Genomic DNA, 27,111 nt, shown 5'->3' on the forward strand with positions numbered 1-27,111 from the left:
ACTTCATAATAATTTTAGTCAAGGCATTTACACCAACGCTTCCCATTTAGCTCCTTAGAACTCAGCCCTCAGGTACCACCCAAACTATGGGTGGGGGGTGGGCAGGGGTGGTTTTTCAGGTCTCAATGCACGTTTATCCTATTGTCTCCCTTTGTTTCCAGGAATTGCAGACAGAACCAAGGTCGGGTTGCGGAGGACCCTAAAACTCTCAGCAGCGTCTTATTCCCCAACACTGCGAAGTTGGGACTTTTAAGACAAGGACCCTAAATTTCAAGCAGCAGGGCAAAGCATCGCATTTGTGACCTTACCCTGGCAGCACCTTGGGTATACTTGCTGCCAAAGGAAGGCAGATTGACTATTTTGCAAAATGGTTTGAAAAAATGTCAGATAAAAATCAAATCCTGCAATGCTGGGTGCAAAGGGGGCGTGGGCATGAAAAGCCTGGCCTTTTAAGACAGCCAGTGCTTTGCCCATTTATGCATTTTCCACTAAGTGCACAGACCACTCCTTGTGCAATAGCGAAAAGGCAACTCAAGGAAAAACAAACCTCAGAGAAATTTTTAAATGTGGCCTCACGCCCTAGCCGGTTTGGCCTGTGGACTGAAGAGTCCCAGGGTTCCATTCTGGTCAAGGGCACATGCCCGGGTTGCGGCTCGATCCCCATTAGGGGGCGTGCAGAAGGCAGCCAATCAATGATTCTCTCTCATCATTGATGTTTCTCTCTCTCTCTCTCTCTCTCTCTCTCTCTCTCTCTCTCTCTCATATATATATACATGAGCTCACATATATATAAATGTGACCTCACGCTCAAAAGAGAATCAAACAAGAGGCCAACACCCTAAAGATGCATTTGGCTTCAACTACAAAAAGCCTACCTTCCTCTTCCCCTAATCCCCCTCCAACAAACTACGCAGACAGTCAGTCTCTGAGTTACTTTCATTAAATCTCAGGATTTTCATTCCAGGGAAAAGTGAACAAGTGGCAGGATTTTTGCAAACTCGGGCCCCCAGCTTCCGCGGAGAAACGCTTGCCGGTCCCTCCTGCTCGCGCGCGCCCAGCGCGCTCCCTCTCCGGCCCCACGTTACTTTGATTGACAGCCCGGCTCCGCGGCTCTCCTTCCCACCGACCTTCCCATCCACAACGCCAATCTCCGCGTCTCGCCGCTTCCCATTGGCTGGCTTCGCGTCCCGCGGGTCCTCCAGGAACAGTTCCTCACCCAGCTCGGTAGGACGCGGCTGGCTGAGGAGGGGTGGGAGGGAGACGGGGGAGACAGCGGAGATGGAAGCCAGTAGGATAGACGAGGAGGGGGAGTGGGAGCAGGGCGGCCAGTCCAGTGCTGCGCCGCCATAGGCTCCGGGGAGGTATGGCGTCTGCACCCCACGTTGGGCGCGATACACGCGATTGGCTGACGCTGGCTAGCTCCCCCCTCCCAACCGCCCCGGCCTCCGTCGCCCGCCTGCTCGGTGCTGGCGTCCCCCTCCTGCGCCGAGCTGGGCGGGGCCCGCGTGGGGCTGGGCGGGGTTCGCGCTGGTTAGCTCCGGAGTGTGAAACCGCGTGTTAATGTAACCGGCGCGAGATACGCGGGCGGCGGCGGCGGCGGCGGCTGCAGGAGCAGCGGCGGCGTCGGCGGGTTCCTTGTGCCCCGCGTCCCCGAGGCAGCTGGCTGCACCCCCCCTTGTACCCCCCCCCACACCTATTCCAGGCCGGGCGGGACCCGCGCCACCAGCCCGGACCTCAGCCGGTCGGCGGTAACTTAACCCCCGCCGGCTGCCCGCGTCGCGACTACTCCAGACTCGCCCGCGGAGTTTGCCGGCCGGGAGGGAGGCCGAGCCGCAGAGCTCACTCCTGCTCTCCTCGCCACCATCTCTAGATGTCGTAGCCCGGGTCGTAAGAGAACTTTGCAGCGGGCTGGAGCGCCTTTTACGTGGAGGCAGACGAAGGGAAGGAAAGAAGACCGAGGAAGGGGCTCGGAGGAAAGGTCCGAAGCGGCCGGGCCGGTCGTGCGGGGAGAGTGCTCATCGGGCGCCGCGTCCGGATGCGCCCCAGCCTCCAGGAGCCGCGGGCGGCCGGGGGACTACCTTCCGTGGAGTAGCCCCCATCGGGCCTGGAACATTTGTGCTACCGGAAAGAACATCGAGTGCCGGTCGCGCGGGGTGTGCCGAGCAGCCTCCCGGCGCGTCCTCCGCACTTTCCCCGCCTCGGCGTCATCCAGCGCTCCTCTGCCGGGACTGAGCCTCCACCGCGGCCCCTACCTCGCTTCCCTCAAGTCTCTCGGGGCCTGCGACCGCCCGCCCGAAGGCGCTGCCTGGACCCGCGGGGGTCGGCTCCGAACGTCACCGGGTTTGTTTGTGTGGGGTTAGCCGGGGGCGCCGAACCACCTGCACCTCGTCCGCCGCCGGCGCCACGGGGAAACCCGGGAGAAGAGACGCCCCGGGAGAAGAGCAAAGGAAAGCAACCCGCCTGGATTTGTTTGCCCGGGACGTTTGCCGCGCACGCGGATAGCCTCCGGGAGCGGGCCGGAGCCGCCGCGCCCCCACCTCCCCGCCCGGGCGGTCGAGGCCCGCGGGTTGGAAAACAGTGCGTCGCCGCGGAGGTTCTGGGTGCAGCCGGGCCCGGGGTGCCCCGCGATGTGGCCCTGAACGTGGGAGCCCGCACCGGCGGGAGCAGGAGCCGCGGGGTGCCGAGTGGCCGGTGCGCCCCTCCGAGCGCGCCTTCGTGCGTGGCCCGCGGGCCCCCGGCGCGTCCCGCTTCTGCCTGCTTCCCAGCTTAATTGTCCTCGGCGGGATTAAAGTTGGAAATTGAGCGGAGAATTGAGTTGCCCGGGAACAGGGCCGCGGCCACCGCCAGAGCGATGTTCCCGCAGAGCCGGCACCCGGTGAGGCGCGGCTGGCTGGGGGACTGGGGGGGGGGGGGGGCAGGGCTGTGGTGGGGGGAGGTGCTCTTCCTAGCCGGAGGGAGGTGGGTGACTGCTACATTTTGGCCGACACCCCCCATCCCCCCAAACACTCCACCCCCGGTCTCTGGAAGTGCAAGGCTGGGAGGTCCCGGCTGCTGGCCTCCAGGGGTGGGTTATGGGCTGAAACTCCCAATTTCCCCCCAATTCCCGTGGGCCCACTCCTACTTGACGTCTAGACAGGGAGGGCGGGGGCGCCCGGGGAGGCTGGGGTTTGGCTCCCACCACCACATCCTCCCCTTCCCGGGGTGGGTAGGGCGCCCCCCCTTTGTTTCTTGTCTCGCCTATTTGCATATCAATGAGGCCCCCCGTTCTGGCGCGCCTGGAGGTGGCACAGGCGACTCTGGGAACTGGGAGCGATTGGGAGTTGTTTTTCTCCTCTAGTCCCCGGGGTCATTTTCGCCCCCGGGGGGAGGGGGCGGCGATCTCCACAATCTGGCCGGATTCTCAGAGGCGGCTGGGGAACCCCTTTCCTTCCAGCCGGGTGACCCGGAGCACTTACCACGACCCACCCTGGAGGCTGGAAGAGGCGCCGAGCCTCTCTAGAAGCTGGGGGTTGGAGAAGGGTTCATTTTCTCCCTCCCCAAAGTAAAGCGCAAACTCGAATTCAAGACTCCGTTTTCCACCACTTCTAACTTTATTGTTTTGTTTGTATCCCACCCACTTTTCTCTCCTCTGATTTACTGCTTTATCCATCCGCCCACATCTCCGACCCTCTGTCCCCCACGCTTGTCGCCCCAGACGCCGCACCAGGCTGCAGGCCAGCCCTTCAAGTTCACTATTCCAGAGTCCCTGGACCGCATTAAAGAGGAATTCCAGTTTCTGCAGGCTCAGTATCACAGGTGCGTGTCCGGCCTTGACGGGCGAATATTCGCCGGGACAGCCCGGTGCTCCTCGTCGCCCAGCTGGGTGGAGGTGGTGGTGACGGCTGTACTTAGTTCAGGCGTCCAGGCGGTGGCGTGTGGAGTCGCAGTAAAGATCTGTCATTCACGTACCCTCTTTCCTGGCTCTTCCTGGGCAGCCCCTTCTCTTGTCTCCTCCTACTCCCATTGTTTCCCATTTACCCTTTTGCTGCTGTTCCAGGGAGTCTATTTTCGTGTATTTAGGAATTGCATGAGAACCATCAATATTTGCACTACATTTATTTATTTTGCAACAGATTGAGCTAAAACCTTGGTTCAGCCGATGGCCCAGCCCTGGGGTGCGGGTTCAGGGAGTTAAAGCCAGTGTTGAAATCACTTGTTTGCCATGCTAGAGAATTGGGTGGTCTGAGGCAAAGTCCATTATGGAAAGTTAGATGCTTTTTGCTGTGTCTAGTATTGGTGGTAATGAGGAGGTTGATGTGTGTAAGGGAAACTCACCAGCTTTGGTGTCATTCTAGGTTGGTTTGGGTAGGACAGGGGATTGGAGTTACATTTATATCCATCTCAGCTTTAGTCCCATTTAATGAGACCTACTTCAAAAGATTTCTAAGTGAAAACTGTAAAGCAACCAATTCATGGTGGACTTTCAAAAAAAATGTTAAGTTTCTTCTCTTGTTTCTATGAAGTTTTAACTGATCAGAGCTAAGAAATAACTGCAATTGACAATTTTATTTATTATTTTATTTTAAGAAATACTTATATTGATTTCACAGAGGAAGGGAGAGGGAGAGAGAGATAGAAACCTCAGTGATGAGACAGAATCATTGATCCGCTGCCTCCTGCACACCCCCTGCTGAGGGATTGAGCCTACAACCCCAGTATGTGCCCTTGACTGGAATCGAACCCAGGACCCGTCAGTTTGCAGGTTGACGTTCTATCCACTGAGCCAAACCAGCTAGCGCTGTAATTGACTTTATTTTTGTCATGGTTAAGAAAAGGCACACACATCCATTAGTGTGAATTGTCTTTCTTTTCTTTTTTTGTTGTCAATCCTCACCCAAGGTTATTTTTTACCATTGATTTTTTGACGGAGCGGAAGGGAAGGGAGAGAGAGAGAAACATCCATGTGAGAGAGACACATTGATTGGTTGCCTCCACATGTGCCCCAGACCTGGGTGGGGATTGAGCCTGCAATCGAGGTATGTGCCCTTGACCTGAATCAAGAAGCCCCAGACCCTTCAGTCTTCGGGCCAATGCTCTAACCACTTAGTAAACCAGCTAGGGCTGAATTTTCTTATTTTGTCCGAGGCTTTCTGATTATTGACCTTTTGTCTACTTGAAGATGATAATCTCTAGAGATTGAGGCATACCTGCCCACACCATGTTTACCAATCAGGGAGGGACTTCAACCCACTATTGCAGTATTGGCTTGACATATTTTGGCAGGGATTTAAAAACCAAAGTTTTTAAAAGGGACCAACAAATGTAGAAGTAACTTTACAACCTAGAGACTGAGTTGGCAAAGATAGTATAGCCTATGCCTGAGACTGAAGAGTAAGCCACAGCCAGATTTTGGTGGAGAAGCTAACCTTGATGCAGGGAAGTAGGAGTGAACAGATGACCGCCAGGAGAAAACAGTCTTATGAGTAGATCAGAGGTTTAGACAGATTTTTCCTTCTTGTCATCTGACCAGGTCAGATGCACCAAGAAGAAAAAGGATAGCTGAGTGGGTACCTTGTAATGCTCACTTAATTTCTTTTCTCTGTTAAAGGAAGGGACAAAGTTTTTGGGTGTTAACCTAGTCAGTGGTTGGCAAACTGCGGCTTTCGAACCACACGCGGCTCTTTGGCCCCTTGAGTGTGGCTCTTCCACAAAATACCGACTTCTGCGCATGGGCCACGAAGTTTCAATCGCATTGTACATGTGTGCCCGCACGTGGTATTTTGTGGAAGAGCCACACTCAAGGGGCCAAAGAGCCGCATGTAGCTCGAGAGCCGCAGTTTGCCGACCACTGACCTAGATAGTTTATGGCTTTTCCCAATTGGTCTGTGTTTTTACTTGAAGTGCAAATATGTGAGGCAGATGTTAAAACAAGTGACATAATGTTTACATTAAGTTGCCTGTTTTGTTTTCGTAGCCTTAAATTGGAATGTGAGAAACTGGCAAGTGAAAAGACAGAAATGCAGAGGCACTATGTGATGGTAGGTATCTAAGATTAGACTCTTTCCTCTTCATGTAATATGAGCAAATATGTGTTTTTAGCATTATAAAATGTGAGTTAATGAAATGCTTGCTTCTTTTTTTTTACAGTATTATGAAATGTCATATGGATTAAACATAGAAATGCACAAACAGGTAAGCTTTATTCATTCTCAAGCTAAAACAACAAATGAGTCATGGTTTTTTAATATTGGCTTTGTCCTCGGGGTGGGGGGGGGGTGGGGGGGGGTTGTATGCCATTTTTCTGCCTTGGTTTCCCTTCCTGCAAACTGGTGGTAGTATTCTGCAGCAAGGGTTGCTTCTTGACAGTTACACAATTTTTAAATGACTGAGTGAGAGGTTCTTGGAAATGTAAACTAGCTTGTTTATATAGGCAGATGGGAATTGAGACTCTGAGTTTCCTTTTCTACCTGGATAGATATATTCTCCCTGAAAGATTTTGGCATTCTGCAGAGTTGCTGAAGTTGCTAATGTTTTTGTTCTGGTTTGGAAAGAAGTGTGGTACCTGTGAAAGACTCCCGTCTTTAAATAAGGTTAAACAAGGTATAAGACTAACTATGGAATTTTCTTTATGCTTTGGGGCTGCATAAAGTGCTAATCAGAATTAGTGGCTTATTTGCATATATCTTTTTGGAAAAAATATTCTCAATTGGTGCAGGTTTGGAGGTGAAAAAAAAGTGTTCCTTTCTAGCCACAGCATATGTTGGGAGTTGCTTCAGTCCTAGTGGTTTTAAAAGCATGAAAAGATTAGTGACTGGAAAGCTCTAGCTATGACTATGAGTTTGCAAGTTCCCATAAAATTCACACTTATGGCTACTATAATGGTGTATAAAAAGAGTATTGAGCTGGAACAAGGCACTAAGGACCTCATAAGAGAAGAAAAGCTAAATGATTGCTCAGCCCAAAGGACCCTCGATTGAGTAGTCATTGTCTGCCAAAGAAAGCATTAATGGCAGGGCGTAAGTATTCTGGAGATATGCTGACATTCACTTTTTCATCAAGACGCTGGTACAATAAGTCTTTTAGAAATCGATTGCCTCTTAAAAAATTATCATCAGATGAAGTTGCACAGTTGGACACATTTCAAAGTGCAACAATACAATTCTTACTTGATGTATATGTGCTATTTCATCTCAAACCCTTGTTTCATTAAATTAAAGAGCATGGCTGACCGGCTGGGGCACAGTGGAGAAATTGATTAGTTCAGGCTTCAGATCTTCCTTATATTCAAAGACTTTCATTAAGCAAGTGTGTCTCAGAGTTGAATTCTGCTTTTGTAACTCTGCACTCTTTGATTTTTAATTCATCATAGGTTTCATAATGTTAAGTTATCATCCTGTACATTAGATCTGTTCTCAGATATGTGTTTGGAAAGAGATAGTGACATTCAGGGCCTTTCATTAATAATACCATTGGGCCTTTCAAAGTGCTGATTTTATTCTGATTTAGAGTTGGTAGCTTAGTTTATGTTGGGTTTGTGCCTTAGTTTTTGTGTCTTTGTGTTTGTGTGTTTAAATGGCTAGTGCCTGATTGGAACACTTGTAACTTGTTGATAGTAATTGGCCTAGAACAGGGGTGGGCAAACTTTTTGACTCGAGGGCCACAATGGGTTCTTAAACTGGACCGGAGGGCCGGAACAAAAGCATGGATGGAGTGTTTGTGTGAACTAATATAAATTCAAAGTAAACATCATTACATAAAAGGGTAAGGTCTTTTTTTTTTTTTTTTTTTTTTTTTTTTTTTTAGTTTTATTCATTTCAAACTGCCCGAATCCTGCCAGCTGTAGTTTGCCCAAGGCTGGCCTAGAAGATCTGTGGTCATTTAAATAAATTACGCAAATAAACTTGGTCAAAAAGTTCTAACCTGTCATTGTTTAGAATAAGTTAACCCTAAAGTCCCCTACTCCATCTTTTTTTTTTCTTTTTTTTTTTCCTAACAAGTATTCTGGAAGATTAAGAAAACATCAAGTTTTTTTCTTAACTCAAAGGATTTACTAACCTCCCTGACTCTTTTACAAGGAAATGCCACCTTTGTGTGACATATGCTGGTGCTGGATTTATTGGGGGAGCTAAGGAGGTGTGTATTTCTTCTGTGTTCGTATAGGTTACATGGCAGTGACCTCTTTGCATAGGAAAAGGAAGAAGGGGAGAAGAGGGTCAGGAACATCCATGGTGTGAAAATAGTTTTCTAATAACCTGTACTCCATGAGGCATTTGTCCATCTATGAGCCAGTATGCATTAATAATATGCTGTATGTAATTGGCTCAGTAATTTGAAAAATGTGAAAAGCTCAGAGATGCCATATTCTTCATAGTAGGGAATTCAGCTCTCTGAAATTTAGTTTATATTGTAAATGCTGACAGACCCTTAACAAGAGTGGTATGCAAAGCAGTGCTATAATTCAGTTTAAAGTGGCCTTACATTTGAAAAACATCCTCCTGAATGTCACACATTAATAATAAGTTCTGAGGAGACATTCTATGCAGCTAGTAATCATAATTCTTATTAAAACTGGTGACGTCTGGCCCCCAGGGTGTAGCCAGGCTCAAATTGATGCTTTTTGCCGCCTGATCACCAGCATGGCCTAAGTGCTCATTATATTGTAGAGAGGGCCTTTGGAGCTCTCATTAGATTTGACAGGAATTCTCTCTAGGGGGAAACTGGGCATTAGCGAGACTCCTGACAGGCTGAAATTAGTCCTGCTTTATGGCTTATAACCAAATGCTAGCAAGGCATCATCTGGGGACACAAAAAAATTGTCATTTCTGACAACATCTTTGTTACTGAAAAAAATGCAGTGATGGGGAAACTTTCCGTGGAGAGAGCTTTAATGTTAAGATTTATCTCCAGTGTGACTGCGGCTCTCCCTTCCCACCTTTCAGCGGGTTTGTTGAAGGAGTGAGTTTTAGAGATTTCAGTGTCAAGTCTCACCAGACTTTTCCGTCTGGGAAAAAAAAAGTGGAAGTGCGTCCAAATCAAGAGTGGTATAATTGTGGTTTCCTTACTTGGTTTGGTGCCCACAGTCCATGTTTATGTTGTGTCAACACTTCCTGATAAGCCTTCCCCTGACTTTCTCTGCTCCCATTTGTGGCTGGTTACTGAGAAGTCAACGGCTTAGTGGTGGTAATGGATACTTAAATCTTTTATCATTGCATTAGACAAATGTGTTTTTTTTTTGAGTCTTTTACTGGTATAGATCTCTGCCTGTCCATTTCTCTCTAGGTAGATTTTAAACTCTAGCTAACTCTATACAAGGAAGGTGGAGACTTCTCATGAAAAATTAAGGCAATTCTGATACCACCAAAGTGTTAGGGTACAATAAAAACCAGCAGGTTACTGTCAGTCTAGTCTAGTTGCTTTGAGGTTTCTGCCTAGTGTGTTTAGCTGTGTAAGTTTTTTTTTTAAATATATATTTTTATTGATTTCAGTGAGGAAGGGAGAGAGAGAAACATCAATGATGAGGGAATCACTGATTGGCTGCTTCCTGCATGCTCTCCACTGGGGATCCAGTCAACAACCCAGGCATGTGCCCCTGACCGGGAATCGAACTGTGACCTCCTGGTTCATATAGGTCAGTGCTCAACCACTGAGCAACACTGGCCCAGCTAGCCATGTGAATTTTAAAGGCTTTTTTCTCTGTCATGTGGCCTGGTATTACCTCATTTGATATTTTGGGAACAATGTGTTCTGTAAATTGGTATGTAAGCCTTATTTGTTCCATTTGTGTATCTTTTCAGCAGGCTGGTGAATCCATGCCATGAGTTTTCATTAGTGGCTGGAATTTATACAGCACTTCCCCGTTGTCAAAAGTGATTTGCCTCATGCTGTGAGGTAGATTGGGGGTAGGTGTTTTGCTCTACCTGCAGCTGTGAGCACGTGTTCAGAGTCTGGGCTTTGTCAGGGCTGAGCACCTGTTGATGCTTCAGTTTGGGTCACCTGGTCCTCAATTCAGTGTTTCTTCCCTGAGGATCAGGCCAGTGGGGGAAACACCCTTGGGCCTCTGTGTAGTGACTTAGGTTTGTCTAGCTCAGGGGTCCTCAAACTATGGCCCGCGGGCCACATGCGGCCCGCTGAAAACATTTATTCTGCCCTCCGGGTGTTTTTGCCACCGCTGTGTGCATAGGAATTTGTTCATAGTTTTTTTTTTAAACTATAGTCCGGCCCTCCAACGGTCTGAGGGACAGTGAACTGGCCCCCTGTTTAAAAAGTTTGAGGACCCCTGGCCTAGCTGCTTGTCTCTCCTATTCTCACTCTTGATCTGTGCTGACCAGCTTCACGATTTACAAGACACTTTGGGGCTGGGTGCATTTCCTAAAAGTTATGAAAATTAGCAATACTGATTGCACTTGTAACCAACCTAGCAACACTGTCTGCAGGTTAAAATAACTTCTAAGAATCAAAGAAAATTTGAAACATGGCCAGGACTCCTGGTTGAGGCCCAGTGGTGCAGTGAGCTTGGTCAGTCACTTTGTCTCACTGCCTGTATTCTTCTGGAGAGCAGGCAGAGTCAGCACCGGGGGCTCTCCAAGGGTGGTGAAGAACATAAATGAAAGGACTAGCTCTGGAAGTAAAGATATATTCTACAGTCCTGGTAATGGGGTGGGGAAGGAGAGGAGCAAAAGGAAAAACCAGATGAGAGCTTAACATTTCCAAGCTCCATGCATTATTTCAGCAAGCACGGTTTCTCAGACCATGCCAATATTAGATTAGACCTGCTTCCACAGTTTTGATGTGTGCTTTTAAAGTCTCTCTTAAAAAATAAGTTGTTCTTTAGTAGTTTTTAAAAAAGTATTTAGGTGGAACTGTTAGGGATTTACCTGTTGGTTGATTCCATAGATGTGACTGTCTTGCTATTTGTCTGCAAATTTAACCTTTCTCCCTATTTTTAACCAATTGCGTTCTCTGTCTACACTTTCTCATTTTGAGATTTTTTATTCTAAGTCAGTGTCTCCGAATGGAAATGACTAGCTAGAGTGCAGACACTCAGCGTTAAGCTCCACCAGGTGTTAATCTTGTAATACAAAGAGGGTAGCTGTCATCAGGATTGGAGTAGTCCCCAACTTTATTTTCATTAGCCAGGCCTGTCCATTACAAGCATAAGTTAAAAGAGATAAAGCTCCCCGTGTTTCGAGAGCCAGATTCGGAGGTGCAAGATTAGCCTTTGGTTTTTTGTTGTTGTTTTTTATCAGCATGCAGGGCTGAGTCCTTACTATGAAACCTGCACTTACCCAAACCCTTCAACAGCTGGGCTTGTTGCTGGTTTCTGTCCAGGGCTGACTGACTAGGGCAGTGATGGCGAACCTCTGACACGCAAACTCATTTTTTTGGTTGATTTTTCTTTGTTAAATGGCATTTCAATATATAAAATAAATATCAAAAATATGTCTTTGTTTTACTGTGGTTGCAAATATCAAAAAATTTCTATATGTGACACGGCACCAGATTTAAGTTAGGGTTTTTCAAAATGCTGACACGCCGAGTTCAAAAGGTTCACCATCACTGGACTAGGGTGAGGGGAAGTGAGGCTCTTGCCTTGGGAGAAGTTAAGGGAGGTATCAAAAAACTTGGTACTCAGGATAAACGAGGTTGTTTTTAAAATTCAAAATTGATATAAAAAAACTCCAAAAGGAACGAAATATATAAAGGCAGCACCAGCCAGGGTTGGAAATAGGGATGAGAAGAGGGAAGTAAGTCAGAGACAGCAGAAAAAAGGTGGAATGGATGGCCCATTGGGAACTGTTGTGATCTGTTGGATCTGCCTTGGTGTAAATACTTCGATGAGGTCCCTCAATTCGGGACTTCGATTAGTGACTGGGCAAGTCATTAACAAGTTGTCTGGGCCTCGGTTTTCCTCTCTGAAAAATGAGGGTTTAGATTAGGCAGGTTCTAAGATTTGGTTCATCTCTCCGTAGGGGAGTCGCACCGCACCCCTACCAGAACCTGGCACCTCCCCTCCCATGTGTCAATTGAGAGTTTTTGGCCAGAGGGTTTAAGATGTTCCTCCAAACTGTTTATTAAGAAACACAGAGGGAAAAAAAATCTGTTCCCTTAGCAAATATTTAAATAAATCATCTTGTGTGGTGGTTATGCTAAATATATATTCAGTACTCAGTCATCTCATCCCCTCCAGTCCCTGTTGCTTCAGATTATTTTAAAATTGAAATTCTCAGAACTATAAGATGTCCTGAGTGTCAAACCCCTTTTAATGTGGAATGTGTTGGATATATGGTTTTTAATTAAATTTTAGATAGCTGTTTTGGTCTGTCCACTTATATGACAAGATTGGACATTTATATCTTCAAAATAGCCCTCACTAATAGGGTTGATGAGTTCCACAGTAAGAAATGTGCCATAAGATTGTTCCATGTGTGTATGTGGCTTGGTGTTTTACCTAAGTAGAGAGAGAGAGAGAGAGAGAGAGAGAGAGAGAGAGAGAGAGAAGGTGTAGGCACTTATGTGTGGGAGAGATCTTCTAATTTTCTGAGGGATGGTTTGATCTAAAAAGTGAAGATGATTTACACTGACATTTTAAAATAAATTAAGATATTCATGTATTGCCATTCACTCATTTAAAGAAAAAAATGGTATCTAAAATTGTTTGCAAAACTGATGATTATAGAATGGCTCAATTGATAGACTATCCAGTTACCATAACTCTTTTTATGAAACTCCAAGAAATGTTGGCACAAATAACTCGCTTATCAAATAACTTGTGATTTTGCACAAAATCCTTATTTCATTATTTTATAATTCAGACTAGAGGCTCAGTACACGAAATTCATGCATGGGGGTGGGGGTGACCCTCAGCCCAGCCTGCACCCTCTCCAATCTGGGACTCCGGGATCGGGCCTAAACGGGCAGTCGGACATCCCTCTCACAATCCAAGACTGCTGGCTCCTAACCGCTCGCCTGCCTGCCTGCCTGCCTGATTGCCCCTAACTGCTTCTGCCTGCCAGCCTCATCACTCCCTAACCGCTCCCCTGCCAGCCTGATTGACGCCTAACTGTTCCCCTGCTGGCCCGATTGCCCCTAACTTCCCTTCCCTGCTAGCCTGGTCGCCCCCAACTGCCCTCCCCTGCTAGCCTGGTTGCCCCCAGCTGCCCTCCCCTGCAAGCCTGGTCGCCCCCAACTGCCCTCCCCTGCAGGCCTGGTCGGCCCCAACTGCCCTCCCCTGCTGTCCTGGTCGTCCCGAACTGTCCTCCCCTGCCGGCCATCTGTGGCAGCCCTCTTGTGTCCGCATGGGGGTGGCCATCTTGTGTGTTGGAGTGATGGTCAATTTGCATATTACCTCTTTATTATATAGGATTTTTAATCATTTTTAAGTTTGATTCATTTGCCTGCCTTAAAACAACATCAAGTCATAATTTGTGAGCACATTGTTTATCCCCTTTCTCCACATGTTCTCATATTAGGTATAAAAAGTAACGTTTTAGCCCTTACTGGTTTGGCTCAGTGGATAGAGCTTTGGCCTGTGGACTGAAGGGTCTCGGGCTCCATTCCGGTCAGGGCCATGTGCCTTGGTTGCGGGCGCATCCCCGGTGGGGGGTGTGCGGGAGGCAGCTGATCGATGTTTCTCTCTCATCAATGTTTCTAACTCTCTATCCCTCTCCCTTCCTCTCTGTAAAAAAAAAATTAATAAAATATATTTTTAAAAAAGTAATGTTTTAATTTTTAGTTTTTCTTGTAGTAGTATGTCTTTCTTAGTCATTCTTTGACCACAAAATATGTTAGCTGAAAAATAGTAAGATAAAGTTCATTTTGAATAGAAGGAAAAAACAATGAGAATTCTATCCATCAGATACATTTTTTAAAAATCTGCCATATAGAGAAAAACTGCTATTAAGTGTGGTGGGTGTATATCACTGTGCCCACTGGAGGGAGTAGAGTTGTGTACATAACTGTTTTCAATGTGTTAGTAGATATTCACTTGATGAAGTGGAATCAGTTGTTTCTGGCAATGTAGGAGGTGTATTTGAACTTGTGTGTCCAAATCATGCAATTTGTTAAACCGCTGAAATACATGCGGAACTAGGCTGGGTTTGATACTAGTACCATTACTGATCTAACCAGATTATTTGTCTGGTATTTTGTGTAACCTGTCAGTAAAATGTTTGAAAACATATTACCAGACTGTTTACTTATAAATTTATAAGCTATGTAAATATATTCTCATATTAATATATTGTATATTTTTATTGTACGTAAATGGAAAATTTCAAAGGAGGGGTTGAAATAAAAGTCCTCCTATTCTCAGTACACCACAGTGGCTTGTTCTGTGTGGCCCAAGGGCATGCTGACTCTCCAGACCACTGGCCCTACATTTCAAACACTCTTGGAACTCTAGCCCTGGAAAGGGGGTATTTTTAAGATAATGAATGCAAAACAACTTTAGGGGCTGGCTTGCTTTTTTTTTTGTTTGTTCTTTTTACTTATTCAGTTATGTCTGTTCTTTCTAATTTTGACTTCCTACTCCAATAATTGCCTCTGCCCGTCACTCACAATCTTTGTGTCTGCTCCTGGTTAGTGTCCCTGGCCATTTTAACTTGGCCACCTCCTTTCCTTTCTCCAGGTCCTTTAATCCAGCCCAATGGGTCTCTTCTTCATGCCTAAAATGTGATTTGTGTTTTTCTTTTTTTCTGTATAAAAAGTCCAGGCCTCTTTGTCAAACTTCACATGGCCTTCCTCGATATCTTTCAAGGTCCAGTTCCAGTAACAACACTGCCTGTTTATGTCAAGGCTTCCACGACTGCTCCAATAGGAGCTGTCTCACCACTGTTTTTCCTCTGATTTCTGTAATAATGTTTTTTCATGTGCCTCTTGTTACTCTAGCTAGCTTGCAGTCTGCTTGAAGCTTGAGTTTAAGACTTACATCTATCTACCCTCCCCAATGAGTCCGGCAGCGTAGGCACTTGTTTAGTAGCATTTAAAATGCTTCTTATGTAGAGTGGTAGTTGGATCCTGAATCTATACAAGAATGAGTTGAAAGCTGTCTGTACAAAAAATTGTACACAATAGCTTTGCCCAGCAATTTGGGCTCTTTGTGGACATGTTAGGATTCTTCAGCAAGTCCACGGAACCCAGATTAAAAACTTGAATTGAGAGTATGGGTCCTTATGCTAAAATGCCAAATAGAATGAACTCTATTTGATTTCACTAGATGTGTTATAGGGCTTTAATTCTAATCTCATCTAACCATGTTTGCTCAAGTTGTTTTCCTTTTGGAAAAGTGATATGTAGTCAGTATACACCGAGGCTTCTTAATGGGGAGTTTAATTATAGTAATAGATTTGGGTTTGTACAAAAAAAAAAAAAAAAAAAAAAAAAAAAAAAGAGGAAACAGAAGTAGCATGTTGCTAAGGTCTCGGCTTCCATATGAATTGAGTGTGTGTGTCAGTTACTATCCCTGGAACCGCTGCTTATCTCCTAAGGTCGACCACAGGCCTGATAGAGTAGTGTGGATAAATTGAATTATAAGTTTTGTTCAAGGCATTAAACTTGACTTAGTTGCCAGGTTTCTCAATAGTAATGATTATACTCATTAATTATTTACTTACAGTCTTTGCCCTCCAAACATTTTCTTAAGAATTTCAAATATACAGAAAGAGGAAAGACACATACAGTGAACACTTATATGTACCCACCTATATGATACCGAGTCGATAAGTAAACATTTTGTAATATCTGCTTGTCAAATATCTTACCTAGAGCTTTTGCACCACCACCCCCAACCCTCCCCTATATGGATAAATGAGTAATTCTGGAAAACTTTAAAATGGTTTGTTAGAAGGCTGAGCCTTCCTCTAGCTATCAACTCTGTTTTAAATTGATAATGTGGAGGAGGAATTTTCTCTAAGTACACTTTAAGAATTCCTTTTTAGTAGTTGTTTATAATATTTTACAACATTTTCCTCCTGGACTTGTCCTTTGTGTTTTTGGCATGGTTGTATTAGGTGATCCACAATTATATACGGTGTTACAGTACTTTCTTTTTCAGCTGCCGCCTGAAAGTGAGATTTGTACTTAAGACAGGAAAGCCAATTTCCCTCCCCAAGCCTTCCTGCCTTTTGGCCCTGTGTAATGCACCTTTGAGATGCAATCATTATATTTGCTGGGGGAAATAGCTCTAGTGTTGATAGGTAGGAAAACTGGGAAATAATTGTGCAAAAGGACTCTGACCTTGGACTGTGTGGCTGGAAACTGTCTTAATGAAGAAGTTAAGTTGGCCTCAGAGGCCATGGGTGGTAGAGGGGTGTGAAATACCAGAAAACAAAACCTCTTTGAGTACCCCTGTATGTGGAGGAGGCTCTCCAAGGCATGGGGCCTCCTGGAGTGCAGCCTCAGTCCCCTCTTGATGCCTTGAGCAAACAGCCAGTCAGAGCCTCTTACAAGTAAGGTGACCAGCCAGTGTATTGACACGCACAGACACAATAGAAAACTGCATTAGGAGGCGAGCCTTTGGGATTTGCAGTAAATATATTACAGAACACAAGTGACTTGCCAATACTGCTTGTTTAGCAGTTTGCAAGGGCAATGACAGTATGGATTTTTGAATTAGAAGGGAAGGGCTGTTCTTTCTCTGTGCGGGAACATCTACTTGATGGCTGGGGAGAAAATTGATTTTAGAGAACAAAATGCAGCTGCCTTTATATATGTCATTTGAAAGGCTTCTATGGATTAGTGAGTGAAAATAAAAAGGTTGCTTTAGGTTTAGGAAAGGGGGTCTTAACACTGATCTGCATCTAGGTCTGATATGGAGAGAATAAAGAATGGATGGGCCACCGGGATGGAGGAAGGGCAGCCGGTCCTATGCAGCCTGCAGCTACAGGTACCCATTTGGGTCTCTAGCATTGTCTTTTTCAGCTTTGGCTTTCAAAAGTCAGCGGTTTATGATTGACGAGTAAGCTTATTTGGGGCATTAGAGTGAGTAGTCATAGTCCCCATCCATTGAGTTCCCACATGCCCTAGGAATTGTGCTATAGGAGTGCTCTGTAAAATCCTTCTAGCCCCTCTGTCCCCACTTTGTGTGGATATTAAGTTTTCCTCCTTACAAAAGAGTTAATAGGCTAGTAGGTTAGGAATGAAGACAGCATCTACCCTACAGGATTGAGTGAGTTTCTTTACGCAGACACAATGGTGCCTGGCACTTGGGTACTCTGAGGATAGCTCTTCTCGAAATCTGTTATTGATCCATTTGAAACTGTACCCTGTTGTTGAATTCCAGGCCACACTCCCATCGTGTTTTTTCAAGCCCAGTTTCCTTCCTCCCTCCATCTAAATTATTCACTATTCATTATTTCCCCGCAATGACTAAATTTTTTATTTGTTTCCTTCTAAGATCAGAAGCATTTATCTTAAGGCTCAAAAGGAAACTTTCTTTTTTCTTTTTCTTTTTTTATTGTTTTATTGCTTATTGTATTACAAAAAGTATTACATATGTCTCCTTTTTATTCCCCTGCCCTTGACAATCCCCTGGCGAAACTTTTTTTTTTTAATGCAGACCCCATTGGCAGCCCGTTGTCTAAGGAATCTAGAGGAATTAAAATGCCCTATTTAGGCCAAACAGTAAAATAAGCCCTTGGAAGGCAGCAGCCTTAAGTAGTTAATACAAATACCAGTGAAAATAGAGTTGTGTTGAGTTTTTTCATTTAAGGGAATGGATGAACAACAAAGAGGATTTGGTTCATTTTACTGAAGTGAGTTTTGGCAGAATAAAGAATGGGAGGTGCATTTCTGATTTTTTTCTTTTTAATGTAATGTAGAAAATCCAACTCTTAATTTATCACCCTGAAAAAGGGGGGTGGGTAAGAGGGTGCATATGAATTACAAGGCCAAGTTGTTGCTTGGTTAGAGAAAGAAGTCATTTTCAGCCTTGATGATGTCTATCTTTTGGTGAGGTATATCTTTTGGCTATGAAAACTTGTAAGGTGCTTTGCAAAAATTTGAGTAGTTATGTTCTTCATGTACATCCTGGGCTTGAGATTTTTGTGTCCTGTCACATTCACAGCTTCTGCTCTGTGCTAATTATTTGGGAAAGCAGGGAAAAAAATTCACAGGGCAGGAAAGCAGGGCCATTGGAATTGGATATACTGGAAGTTTAGGCTCTTGTCTGTTATGGCCAAGTAGGATGCAGTAGAAACTTGTGTATGTCTATTGGGGATAAAGGAAGGCAGCTGAGACAAATTGTGCCAGTACCTATTCTCACACTTGCTTAAAAGTTCAACTGCCTGACACCTGTGTGCTGAGAAGTTCCAGCTTTCTGTCTCTCTGTGTTTAGCCTGAGGAGTCCTGAAGTCCTGAGTGTCTGTAGGGAAAGCTCGAGGTTCTTGACAAACTCCCTCATCCTGGTTCCGAAGCCTTTTTCATTTGTAAGCTGACTGGCTCTTTTACAGTGTCTGGACTATCTCCTTGCACAGCTACCAAGAGATTGGACTTGGACCACTGAAGTGTACCCAACATCTGTACTTTTTAGCTGATCAAAGACCAAAATCATACCAGTAACTCAGGAGGGGATCTGCTGACTTTTGAATCTTATAGGAAATCTGTATTCCATAATTGACTACCCTGAATGCTCTGATGTTTGTGAGATAAAAAGTATAAAGAGGTGTCACATTTTGGATTTCTCTAAGGGTATAGGGATTTTTTGAACTGGTTGCTAAATCTGTATTCTTATTTCTTGACTAATGGATCTAATATGGCTTACCCCCCCTAAAGAACCGCAGAAACATCAATGTCAGCATACACTATAATCTTGTGCAGCCATTGTTTTGGTTATTATTTTATCACAAGGTCAAATATCCTGCAAAGCTGTGATTTCTTTTTATTTTTTTCTGATTAGCTACTAGAAATACTCTTGTCAGTTTCCCTCAAAGTACTGAAATTGCTCAAGGTTTATATGGAATGAGTCCCAATTGTTGCTTCTCAAAACAGTGTAAAAGGGAAGAGGCTTTTGAGTAGACTTTGCACTGTGAGAATATTGGTATTGACACCATTTATAATTTGGAGTATAGTTTGAAGACCAGATTCTACTGTTTGTCGCATACTGGTTAATATGGCTGTAAAGAGGAGATGAATGTGGCTACTTTTCCAAGTCTATTACTCAGGAGGACTGTAAATTTGATTGGCTGTTACAATTCTAGCAGAATCATTCGATTTGAGAGCAATAGAAAGATAAGATATCCAATTACCCAAATGATTTGCAGGGTTAGCCAACGTTGTCATGGAGACACGAGTTGGAACAAATTAAATTTTAAGCAATAAAATAATCTTAAAGCCCGTCTGGGAACAAGAAAATTTGGCAGTGGCACTTACCTGAATTGAATCTTAGCTTGACACGATGTTGTTTGACATTGATGTACTGTGGGGGCCTAAATTTATATATGGCACAACATTCCCTTAAAAAAGTAGCTCGGCCAAACTAGTAAAGGGGAGTATTAGTATAAAATTGGATATTAACATTGATTCCATGGCTTAAATGATAATTAGGCTCTGGTTCCCATTTTGTATTTAAGGATTGAAGTGCCTTAATAATGATTAAATAGCATTAATTGGACACTTGAAAAAAGATTGATTTCTCAGCAGCATGCAGTGTTTGGAACTGCTGCTCCCTTTGTGTGTGTGTTAACAGACATAATAGAATGTGGATGTCTTTTAGTGGGGGGTGGAGGTGTAGGTATGCATATATTTGCATGTACAAATAAGGAAATTTTGACATGCTCCTGCGCTGCAGATGATTCTCTGTATTCGTTACAATTTTGAGTTAGCTGCAGTACTGCTTGCAGACTAGAGAAATTGCCTTCCAAACTTTAGCCAATGACCCAAAACCTGAGTAAGCGTCACTCTGGGGCTTAGAAGGTTATTTCCCCCTATTAATGTATTGTTTAACTGGTTCCTGGCTTGTGCTGCAGATTTGAAAACAGCCCAGCAGCCCAGAAGGAGGGAGGGCTCTTTATCCACATGTCTATTAGACAGATGGAGACGAAAATTGGTCTGAGGTCAAGCCATTTGCAGCATTCTCACAGCCTTCGATTTTCCTCTCATCCTCACCACAGATCATCTCAAATGATTCAGTAATGACCAAAAGTGCAACCTTGACCTTAATTCCCTGGTGAATTACTGTGTTTCACAGTCCAAATGGCAGGAAGTCTATGCTGTTCTTCCAGAAGGAGCTCGGCATTATTGAACCAAGCCAGCCCTGTGGGAACCCTGTGAGGGCAGACCAGTGTAACACAATCTGTGGGTTAAATTTGGTTTCTGGTGCTCTGGGAAATGAGAATTGACATGTCCTGAACCCACATAATTAATGGAAGAATATCTGGGATGCTTTCTAAAAACACGAGCACAGAAATTGATTTGTCTACTTGTAAAATAACTGGTGCATTACAGGAGTGGTAACTTCTGGGGACCCCTCCTTTATAAATCATTCTCACTTTCATGATTTAGTTGTTCTCCCCTCTCATTTAACAGCTCCCCAGTATATTTTAGACTCACATTGCAACAATTTAAAATTGCAAATTGTCATGACCAGGCATAAGAGGACCCGGGGCTTGTCTTTGGCATACTTTTAATTATATATATATATTTTGTCAATCCATGCAACTCTGAATAAATTCTCGTTCATACAACACACATCCCCCTGAAAAGTAGCTTGACTGTTATCTTGGAGAAATGATCATTATTTTTCTCTTGCTTAGATTTCTGTGTGGATTGTATTATGATGTATTGATTAGGTTTTTTTTTTTTTAAAGAATAATTTAACTTGTATTTAAAATGATATTCCTGTTTGCCCCCACCTGCATAGCTGAGTTAATATTCTGTGAATCTTCAATATACTAGTGAAGTTTGTCATCTAGGATCCTTGTACTTAGCATCTTCTTAAATACTTAAAAGCTTTTCCAAAAGGTTATGCTTTGAAAAATTTTCACCAGCATTCCAGATTTCATTTTAATCATGAGCTAAGTAAGATGCTTTGAGAAAATAATTTTTTCTCCCCTGCTGACTTCACTGCGCACAAGTTTTTTTCTACCTCAGTGGCTCCCAACCTGTGATGCCCGTGCTTGCTGGGCACAGCAGTGCATGCTGTTCCTAAAGCAGAGGCAGGCTCCCAATTTGTAGTGGAGTCCCCTCCCTTAAACAGTCTTCTGGCCACTCGCAGAGTAAATTGCATTCTGGTGCTGTGCAGGTTTCTTGGTGCATGATGCTGATTGAAAAGTAAATCCCAGGTTCCAACTGGGAAGGCCAAGAACCTTGTCTTCCTTCCCAAGGTACCACCACTCCAGTGACTCAGATTATGGGGGCGTAATGGTCTGGATGGGGCTTCCAGACTGAGACTGAGTTGGGGGCTCAGTGGCTTTGCCCTGGGGCCTCACCGTTGCTGATGTCTCTAACTTGTGGCCATTTTGCTTTGTGCCACATGGTGTCCTGGTGGACTAGTTGTTTCCCTAAGAAGTCGCTCTGGGAGAAGAGCGGCCGTGTCATTCATGTGCAGCAAAAAATTAGGACGCGCTGTCCACAGTCACCTCAGGCAGGAAATTCCTTTCCCACTATCTGGATTGGCTAGAGATTCCAACCCTTTAGAGAAATATTCATGCCAAACTGCTGAGCCAGTTTTCTCCAAAGAAGATGTGGGGAGCAGGGTGATGGGAAATGCTCAAAGCAATGATCAACAGTGCGCTGGTGGCTTGCTTTGTCATGCTGGAAGGTATGGAGATAGTGATCCCAGACAGTTGAAAGTCAGTTCCAACCAAAGATAGGCCTACAAGGTAGTTACAATGAAGAAGTGTTTTTAATTTTATTGCAAAGAAAATAACATTACAAAATTTGAAGGAAGAACCATCTCAGAAACCCAGTTTTCAGAGGTAACTTGATATTTGCATACTCCTGGACAGCCATTGTCGCTACATATTTTATTTTCGTAATTGTAATTTTAGCCTTCCTGCAATGATGATGATGTAGTCGGCTTTTCCTCCCACTAATTCTGTTATTGTATGATATTATCTAATTTCTTAAGAATTCCCTCATGACTAAGACCTGTGAAGAGGGTGAAAGGTGTGTGTTTGCTGGGATGTGTTTCAGGGGAGGCTTGTTCGCTTTCCCTTCTGAGAACAATAGGTGATGACTTCACAGAGGCGCTCTGTGATTCACCCTACTGAGTTTGTCTTAAAAACCTTCTGTGGCTTTACAGAGTGCATTTTCCTTTGAGGCTGCCAAATGCTGTCTTTTTCTATCATGGGACAAGTCAATATGATTTCATGTGAACACAATGTCTGAACCCCATAACAAGGGCTTCTGAATAATGGAAATGTACTGTTTAGGCACCAAAACAGCTGCCATGCTTTTGTCAGGGATGCATCTTTACCAAACTGACAAATTAAACTCCAAATGCTCTGCTTGGCAACAGTTGGGTCAAAACATTTAAGTCATTAATTAGAAGGAACTGAAGGGGGGAGGTGGAATTTACACAAATACACAGTGTTGCAGACTCAACGTCATCTTGGAAATGCAACTGAATTCTTAAAAAAAATAAGTGCAGCCCTCAAGTGGGGCCAGCCAAGCTTGTCATTTGCAAATAAATCAAAAGACCATCATTGCTAGAAGGGAGAACCAATGAATAGAGTTGCTTTGTCATTCTTTGATAGGCCCCATATTCAAGCCTGCTATTAAAAATGAATGCATTCAAGAGACTCTGCATTAAGAACATAAACAATTAAGGGCACTTGAGTTGCTCTGCTGAGAGCTGCCACGAAGGAGATACAAGAGCAAGAGCTTTCTCCGGAGATGCAGGCCCTGCAATCTGTCTCAGGAGGAGCCAGAGAATGGGAGCAATTAGTGTTGCTATCACCGCCCCAGCAGCCTTCAGCAGGTTTCCCCCCTTTCTCTTAACCCCCTCCTTGTTTCCAAAGAAGCCACAGTGAAGGATGAGCAGTGAAAGGATAGAGTCGGCGCGCCCAGTTGGAAAGGGCTCAGATTTAGAATGCGGTAGGAGCTGCCAAGTGAGGGGGAGATGGAACACAAAAGTTATTATCTGCCAGTAATTGGTGACTTATGTTCTGATTAATTGAGCCACTAAAGGGTTTCTGTCATCTGGTACCCTTTGTTTTGTTTTAATCATAGGGTTTAAGGAGGGGGCGAGATTACATTGCCATGGGTGGAATCATTTAAATGAATATCGTTTGAGGTTGTTGCCCACAGTAGGCAAATGTGTTCCAACACCCCCCGTTTGTATATCTTGCCTTGGTCTTGTTTTGTAAAAAACAAAAAAATGTGTGGAGAAGGCGGCCATGGCATTGTGGCAAGGCTCTGGAGAGAGGCAGACCTGGCCTACCGGCCCACTTGGGTAAACCCTAGTTTCAGGGGATCTGCTCAGATTGAGGATTTGAGAGTAGGTGTAAGAGGACCTGCAGTGTGCTAAGCAGTAGGCTCTGCCGCTGTTGTGGTTAAGGGATGACAGCGGTTCTCGGCTGTGGTCTTAGTCCAATAACCACACATCACCTGGAAACTTGAGAGCAGTGCTGATGCTGGGGCCCCAGATCGCTTGACTCAGAATCTGGGAGGGTGACCCAGCTGCTCATGCTTTTAGCAAGTCTCTCAGGTGATTCCAAAGCATTCTTAAGTTTGAGAATTCCTCATAACCTCATTACAACCTCAACTTAATGACACCTCAAGTTCTTTCCTTTTTTTATTGATTTTTTTACGGAGAGGAAGGGAGAGGGATAGAGAGTTAGAAACATTGATGAGAGAGAAACATCGATCAGCTGCCTCCTGCACACCCCTTACTGGGGATGTGCCCGAAACCAAGGTACATACCCTTGAGTGGAATCGAACCTGGGACCCTTCAATCCGCAGGCTGATGCTCTATCCACTGAGCCAAACCAGTTAGGGCCCCAAATTCTTTTCATTTGGATTTACCCAAAATGTGATTAGTCGGCTTATTGACACAATTCTATTTTAAAAGAAAGCTACTCTGATGCATTAAAATTTAAGGTAAAATTAACCCTTTCATGAGGTGTATGGTGAGGGATAGTAGTAAATCTGGTGTGAATATTGGGTACTCTAAAGTAGGTCTCTAGGCAAAGGTCCCTCCTCCCCCCTCCAAAATAGACAGTGCTATATTAGGAGGTTATTTTCAGTGTTTTGCATCTGTCATTTTGGGTATGTGGTTTTTATTTAAACATCTTGACTTTTCTCCAGGTATTTAAATGTCATCTGCAGGAAATAGAGATGTATTTGTAGATGTGATTTTGTGGATTTTGCTCTATTGGTGGGCCAGATTGATGTTAGTACTGATACACTAACACTCTCTGCCTGAGGAGAGAACTAAAGTGCAGTTTGGCTGTGACTTGCTTATCTAAGGTTCACAATTGATAACTGAGGTCCCTTGTAAAATGCCTACCTACATCCATAGCAGGGCAGTAAGGATGCAGTGCCCCTGTTGTTGACAGACGGGGACCGCTTCTTGTGATACCATTGTTGGCTGAGGGACGGCATGGCCTTGGCCTTGTGCTGTTGCAGTCCTGTTTGGGTTGTATTGCTTTGCAAAACAAAGCTGAATTTATCAGCTTTATTTCTGATCTTGAGTACGTCCCAATTTTCCGTTTCCGCTTCCTGGAGAAAGGACTAGGCAAAGAATGTGGCCTCTAATCTTGCTTTATGATCCTGGGCAAGTCATTTCCTTTAGACGTCGATTTCTCCATGTGTGACGTGAGGATTGTAAGAGGGCCAGGCACCCACATGGTTTCATGGTTTGCCAGCATTGTTGTGACTCAGTGCCACTGTCAATCACAGAGGTGGTGGGCCTGACCACCCTTTTCTCTCTTTCCACTTTAATAATAGAGTTAGACAGTAAATCAAAGGTGGTGTTCACAAGGTCACTGGAAGAAAATAAAAAGTCACCAGGAACCCTACCTCACAGCATAATCACCGTTTTTATTTTGGATATCAACAGTCCTTGGCCACATGCATATGTTGTAAAAAAAACACACAGGCACACTAACATCACGTCTTTGTTCTCCTCCTGCTTCATCTGGTAATGTGTTGGCTATTTAAACATCATTATCGTACATGTGACTTTAATGGTTACTTGCCTTGTCTTTGGGTCTAATACTGTTCTCCTGGTATTAGACAACTGATTTCTCAGGAGGGCAAATGTTAAGATTTTCAGAAATTCTGCAAATGTTTCTGATGTGTTGAACTGCTGTTACATCGTTACCTGTTTTTTCTCTTTGCTTTGAAACCAGTGCTGCAGTGAACAGCTTTATGCATGAAATGCTTTTCATTTGAACTATTTCCTTAAGATAAATTCTTAGCTGTGGGAAGCCTTACCAAAGGGTTTGAATAATTTCATGCTGTTAGAACACATTGCCCAGTTGCTTTCTAAGATGACTACCAATTTACTCTGTCATCAGTAATGTTATGATGGTTTCTGTTTCCCAGAGGACTCATCAATGTTGGATCTCATTAATTTTTTTAATAAACTAACTTAACTGGTCCAGAATGACCCACCTTACAACAAAGCTTATGGTTTTTTTTGGTTGCTGGTGAGGGTGAACATTTTTTCTGTATTTAACATTGTCATTTCACAGATTCAGAAACTTCTAGTCAGAAGTGATTTAGACGTTATCTATTTTCCTGTGTGTGCGTTGTTTTCATATTCTTTTTTTAAAATTTATTTCAGAGAGAGTGAGAGGGAGAGAGAGAGAGAAAAACATCCATGATGAGAGAGAATCATCCATTGGCTGGCTTCTGCATGCCCCCTACTGGAGGTTGAGCTCGAAACCCGGGCATGTGCCCTGACTGGGAATTGAACCGGTGATCTCTTGGTTCCTGGGTGGATACTCAACCACTGAGCCATGCTGGCGGGGCTTGTTTTCATATTCTTGCTTGTCTATCTGTTCCAGACACAGGAGGAGGAGACAGGTGGGATAAAGGTCCTCCTCTGTTCTTGTTTCATTTCTTCTCCAGGCCATTTATTTAGAATTCCCAGGAAAGATGGTGTGGCTTTTGATGTTTCTTCAGTGAAACCAAAAAATCAGTTTGCCAGCCCTCAGCATAAACAGCATTTTTTATGATCCATCAATTTGCAATTTAATGGTGATGGAGTTTCCCCTTCCATAGCTGACTTTGGGCAAGGTGCCATTGGATTGCTTTGAGACCATGGGCTATTACTCTTAAGCAATTCTCACCTTGTTTTGAGCTTCAATTAACATTCATTATACATGACTCTGTAGTGGAGAAGTGAGCAGACATTGGGGAGTGGCCTCTTCTCTTTGTAATTAGACTAGGTGTGAGGAGTATAAGAAGGTGGAGAGTCGAGCTTTTAGGAATCATAAAATCCTAAAACGTAAGTTCAGATGCCTAGAACATATCTTCAGTTTAATACACCCAGGTTTGGTTCAAAATCTAGCCTTCGAGGTATTTGATCATATTTAATTTAGTTAAAATATGTGGATCTTATACCTACTAAGTGTTAATAAGAAACAATGAGCTCAAAATGGAGTCGCTTGTGTTAAGGCTCACATTGGCAAACCAAGACTTAATAGGTTTTTATCCTCTCCCAGGATCATAGCCGTTAACCAGTCAATAGCAGAAGTGAGGTAATCCAACTGATAGGCCCCCTCCATTCCCCTTAGGCGGGTGACCTTGCCTGAGAACAGTACGTTCTTCGCTAATAATTTTCTTTTTCCACTCCCTTTCTGCCTTTAAACACCTTTCCTTTTGGACAGCTCTTTGGAGCTTCTTTCTGTTTCCTAGATCAGATGCTGTCTGCTTCATGACTCATTGAGTAAAACCAATTAGATCTTCAAATTTACTCAGTTGAATTTTGCTTTTTAACATAAGATGTGATTTGTTACTGTAAACAGAGCCTTATTCGAACACTGTTTAGTAATAGTTTGTCTGGTTGCCTCTTGAGCATTGGGTGCAAGGGGATTCCATTTTAGACAGTGAACCATTCCTTAAAAGCACATGGACTGTGCCCTGTGGGCAGTGTTCGTGGCAGAGGGTGCAGAGGGGAGCTGTGTCAGATATTTAGTAGATGTCTTGTTCTCATGCCTCCTACCTTGTCGTGTGGAGAAGACATGG

General features: G+C 44.2%; 1 protein-coding gene across 9 annotated transcripts in view; it reads left to right on the plus strand.

Moving 5' to 3' along the window:
• Window positions 1-1,307: 1,307 nt before the first annotated feature.
• The window catches only part of TLE1 (TLE family member 1, transcriptional corepressor), an 89,956-nt gene continuing 64,152 nt past the window's right edge, over window positions 1,308-27,111 (plus strand). For 2 of the 9 annotated variants that reach the window (XM_036330738.1, XM_036330739.1), the window contains exons 1-3: window positions 1,308-2,875; window positions 3,695-3,795; window positions 6,127-6,171. In XM_036330738.1, the coding sequence (XP_036186631.1) occupies window positions 6,136-6,171 (36 nt within the window). In that variant the 5' untranslated portion in view covers window positions 1,308-2,875; window positions 3,695-3,795; window positions 6,127-6,135. Of the gene's footprint in view, window positions 2,876-3,694; window positions 3,796-5,953; window positions 6,018-6,126; window positions 6,172-27,111 lie in introns of all 9 variants that reach the window. The other 7 variants (XM_036330736.1, XM_036330734.1, XM_036330733.1 and 4 more) reach the window with 7 other exon arrangements.

The sequence above is a fragment of the Myotis myotis genome, unplaced genomic scaffold, assembly GCF_014108235.1.
Source record: "Myotis myotis isolate mMyoMyo1 unplaced genomic scaffold, mMyoMyo1.p scaffold_m19_p_12, whole genome shotgun sequence".
NCBI classification, from domain to species: Eukaryota; Metazoa; Chordata; class Mammalia; order Chiroptera; family Vespertilionidae; genus Myotis; species Myotis myotis.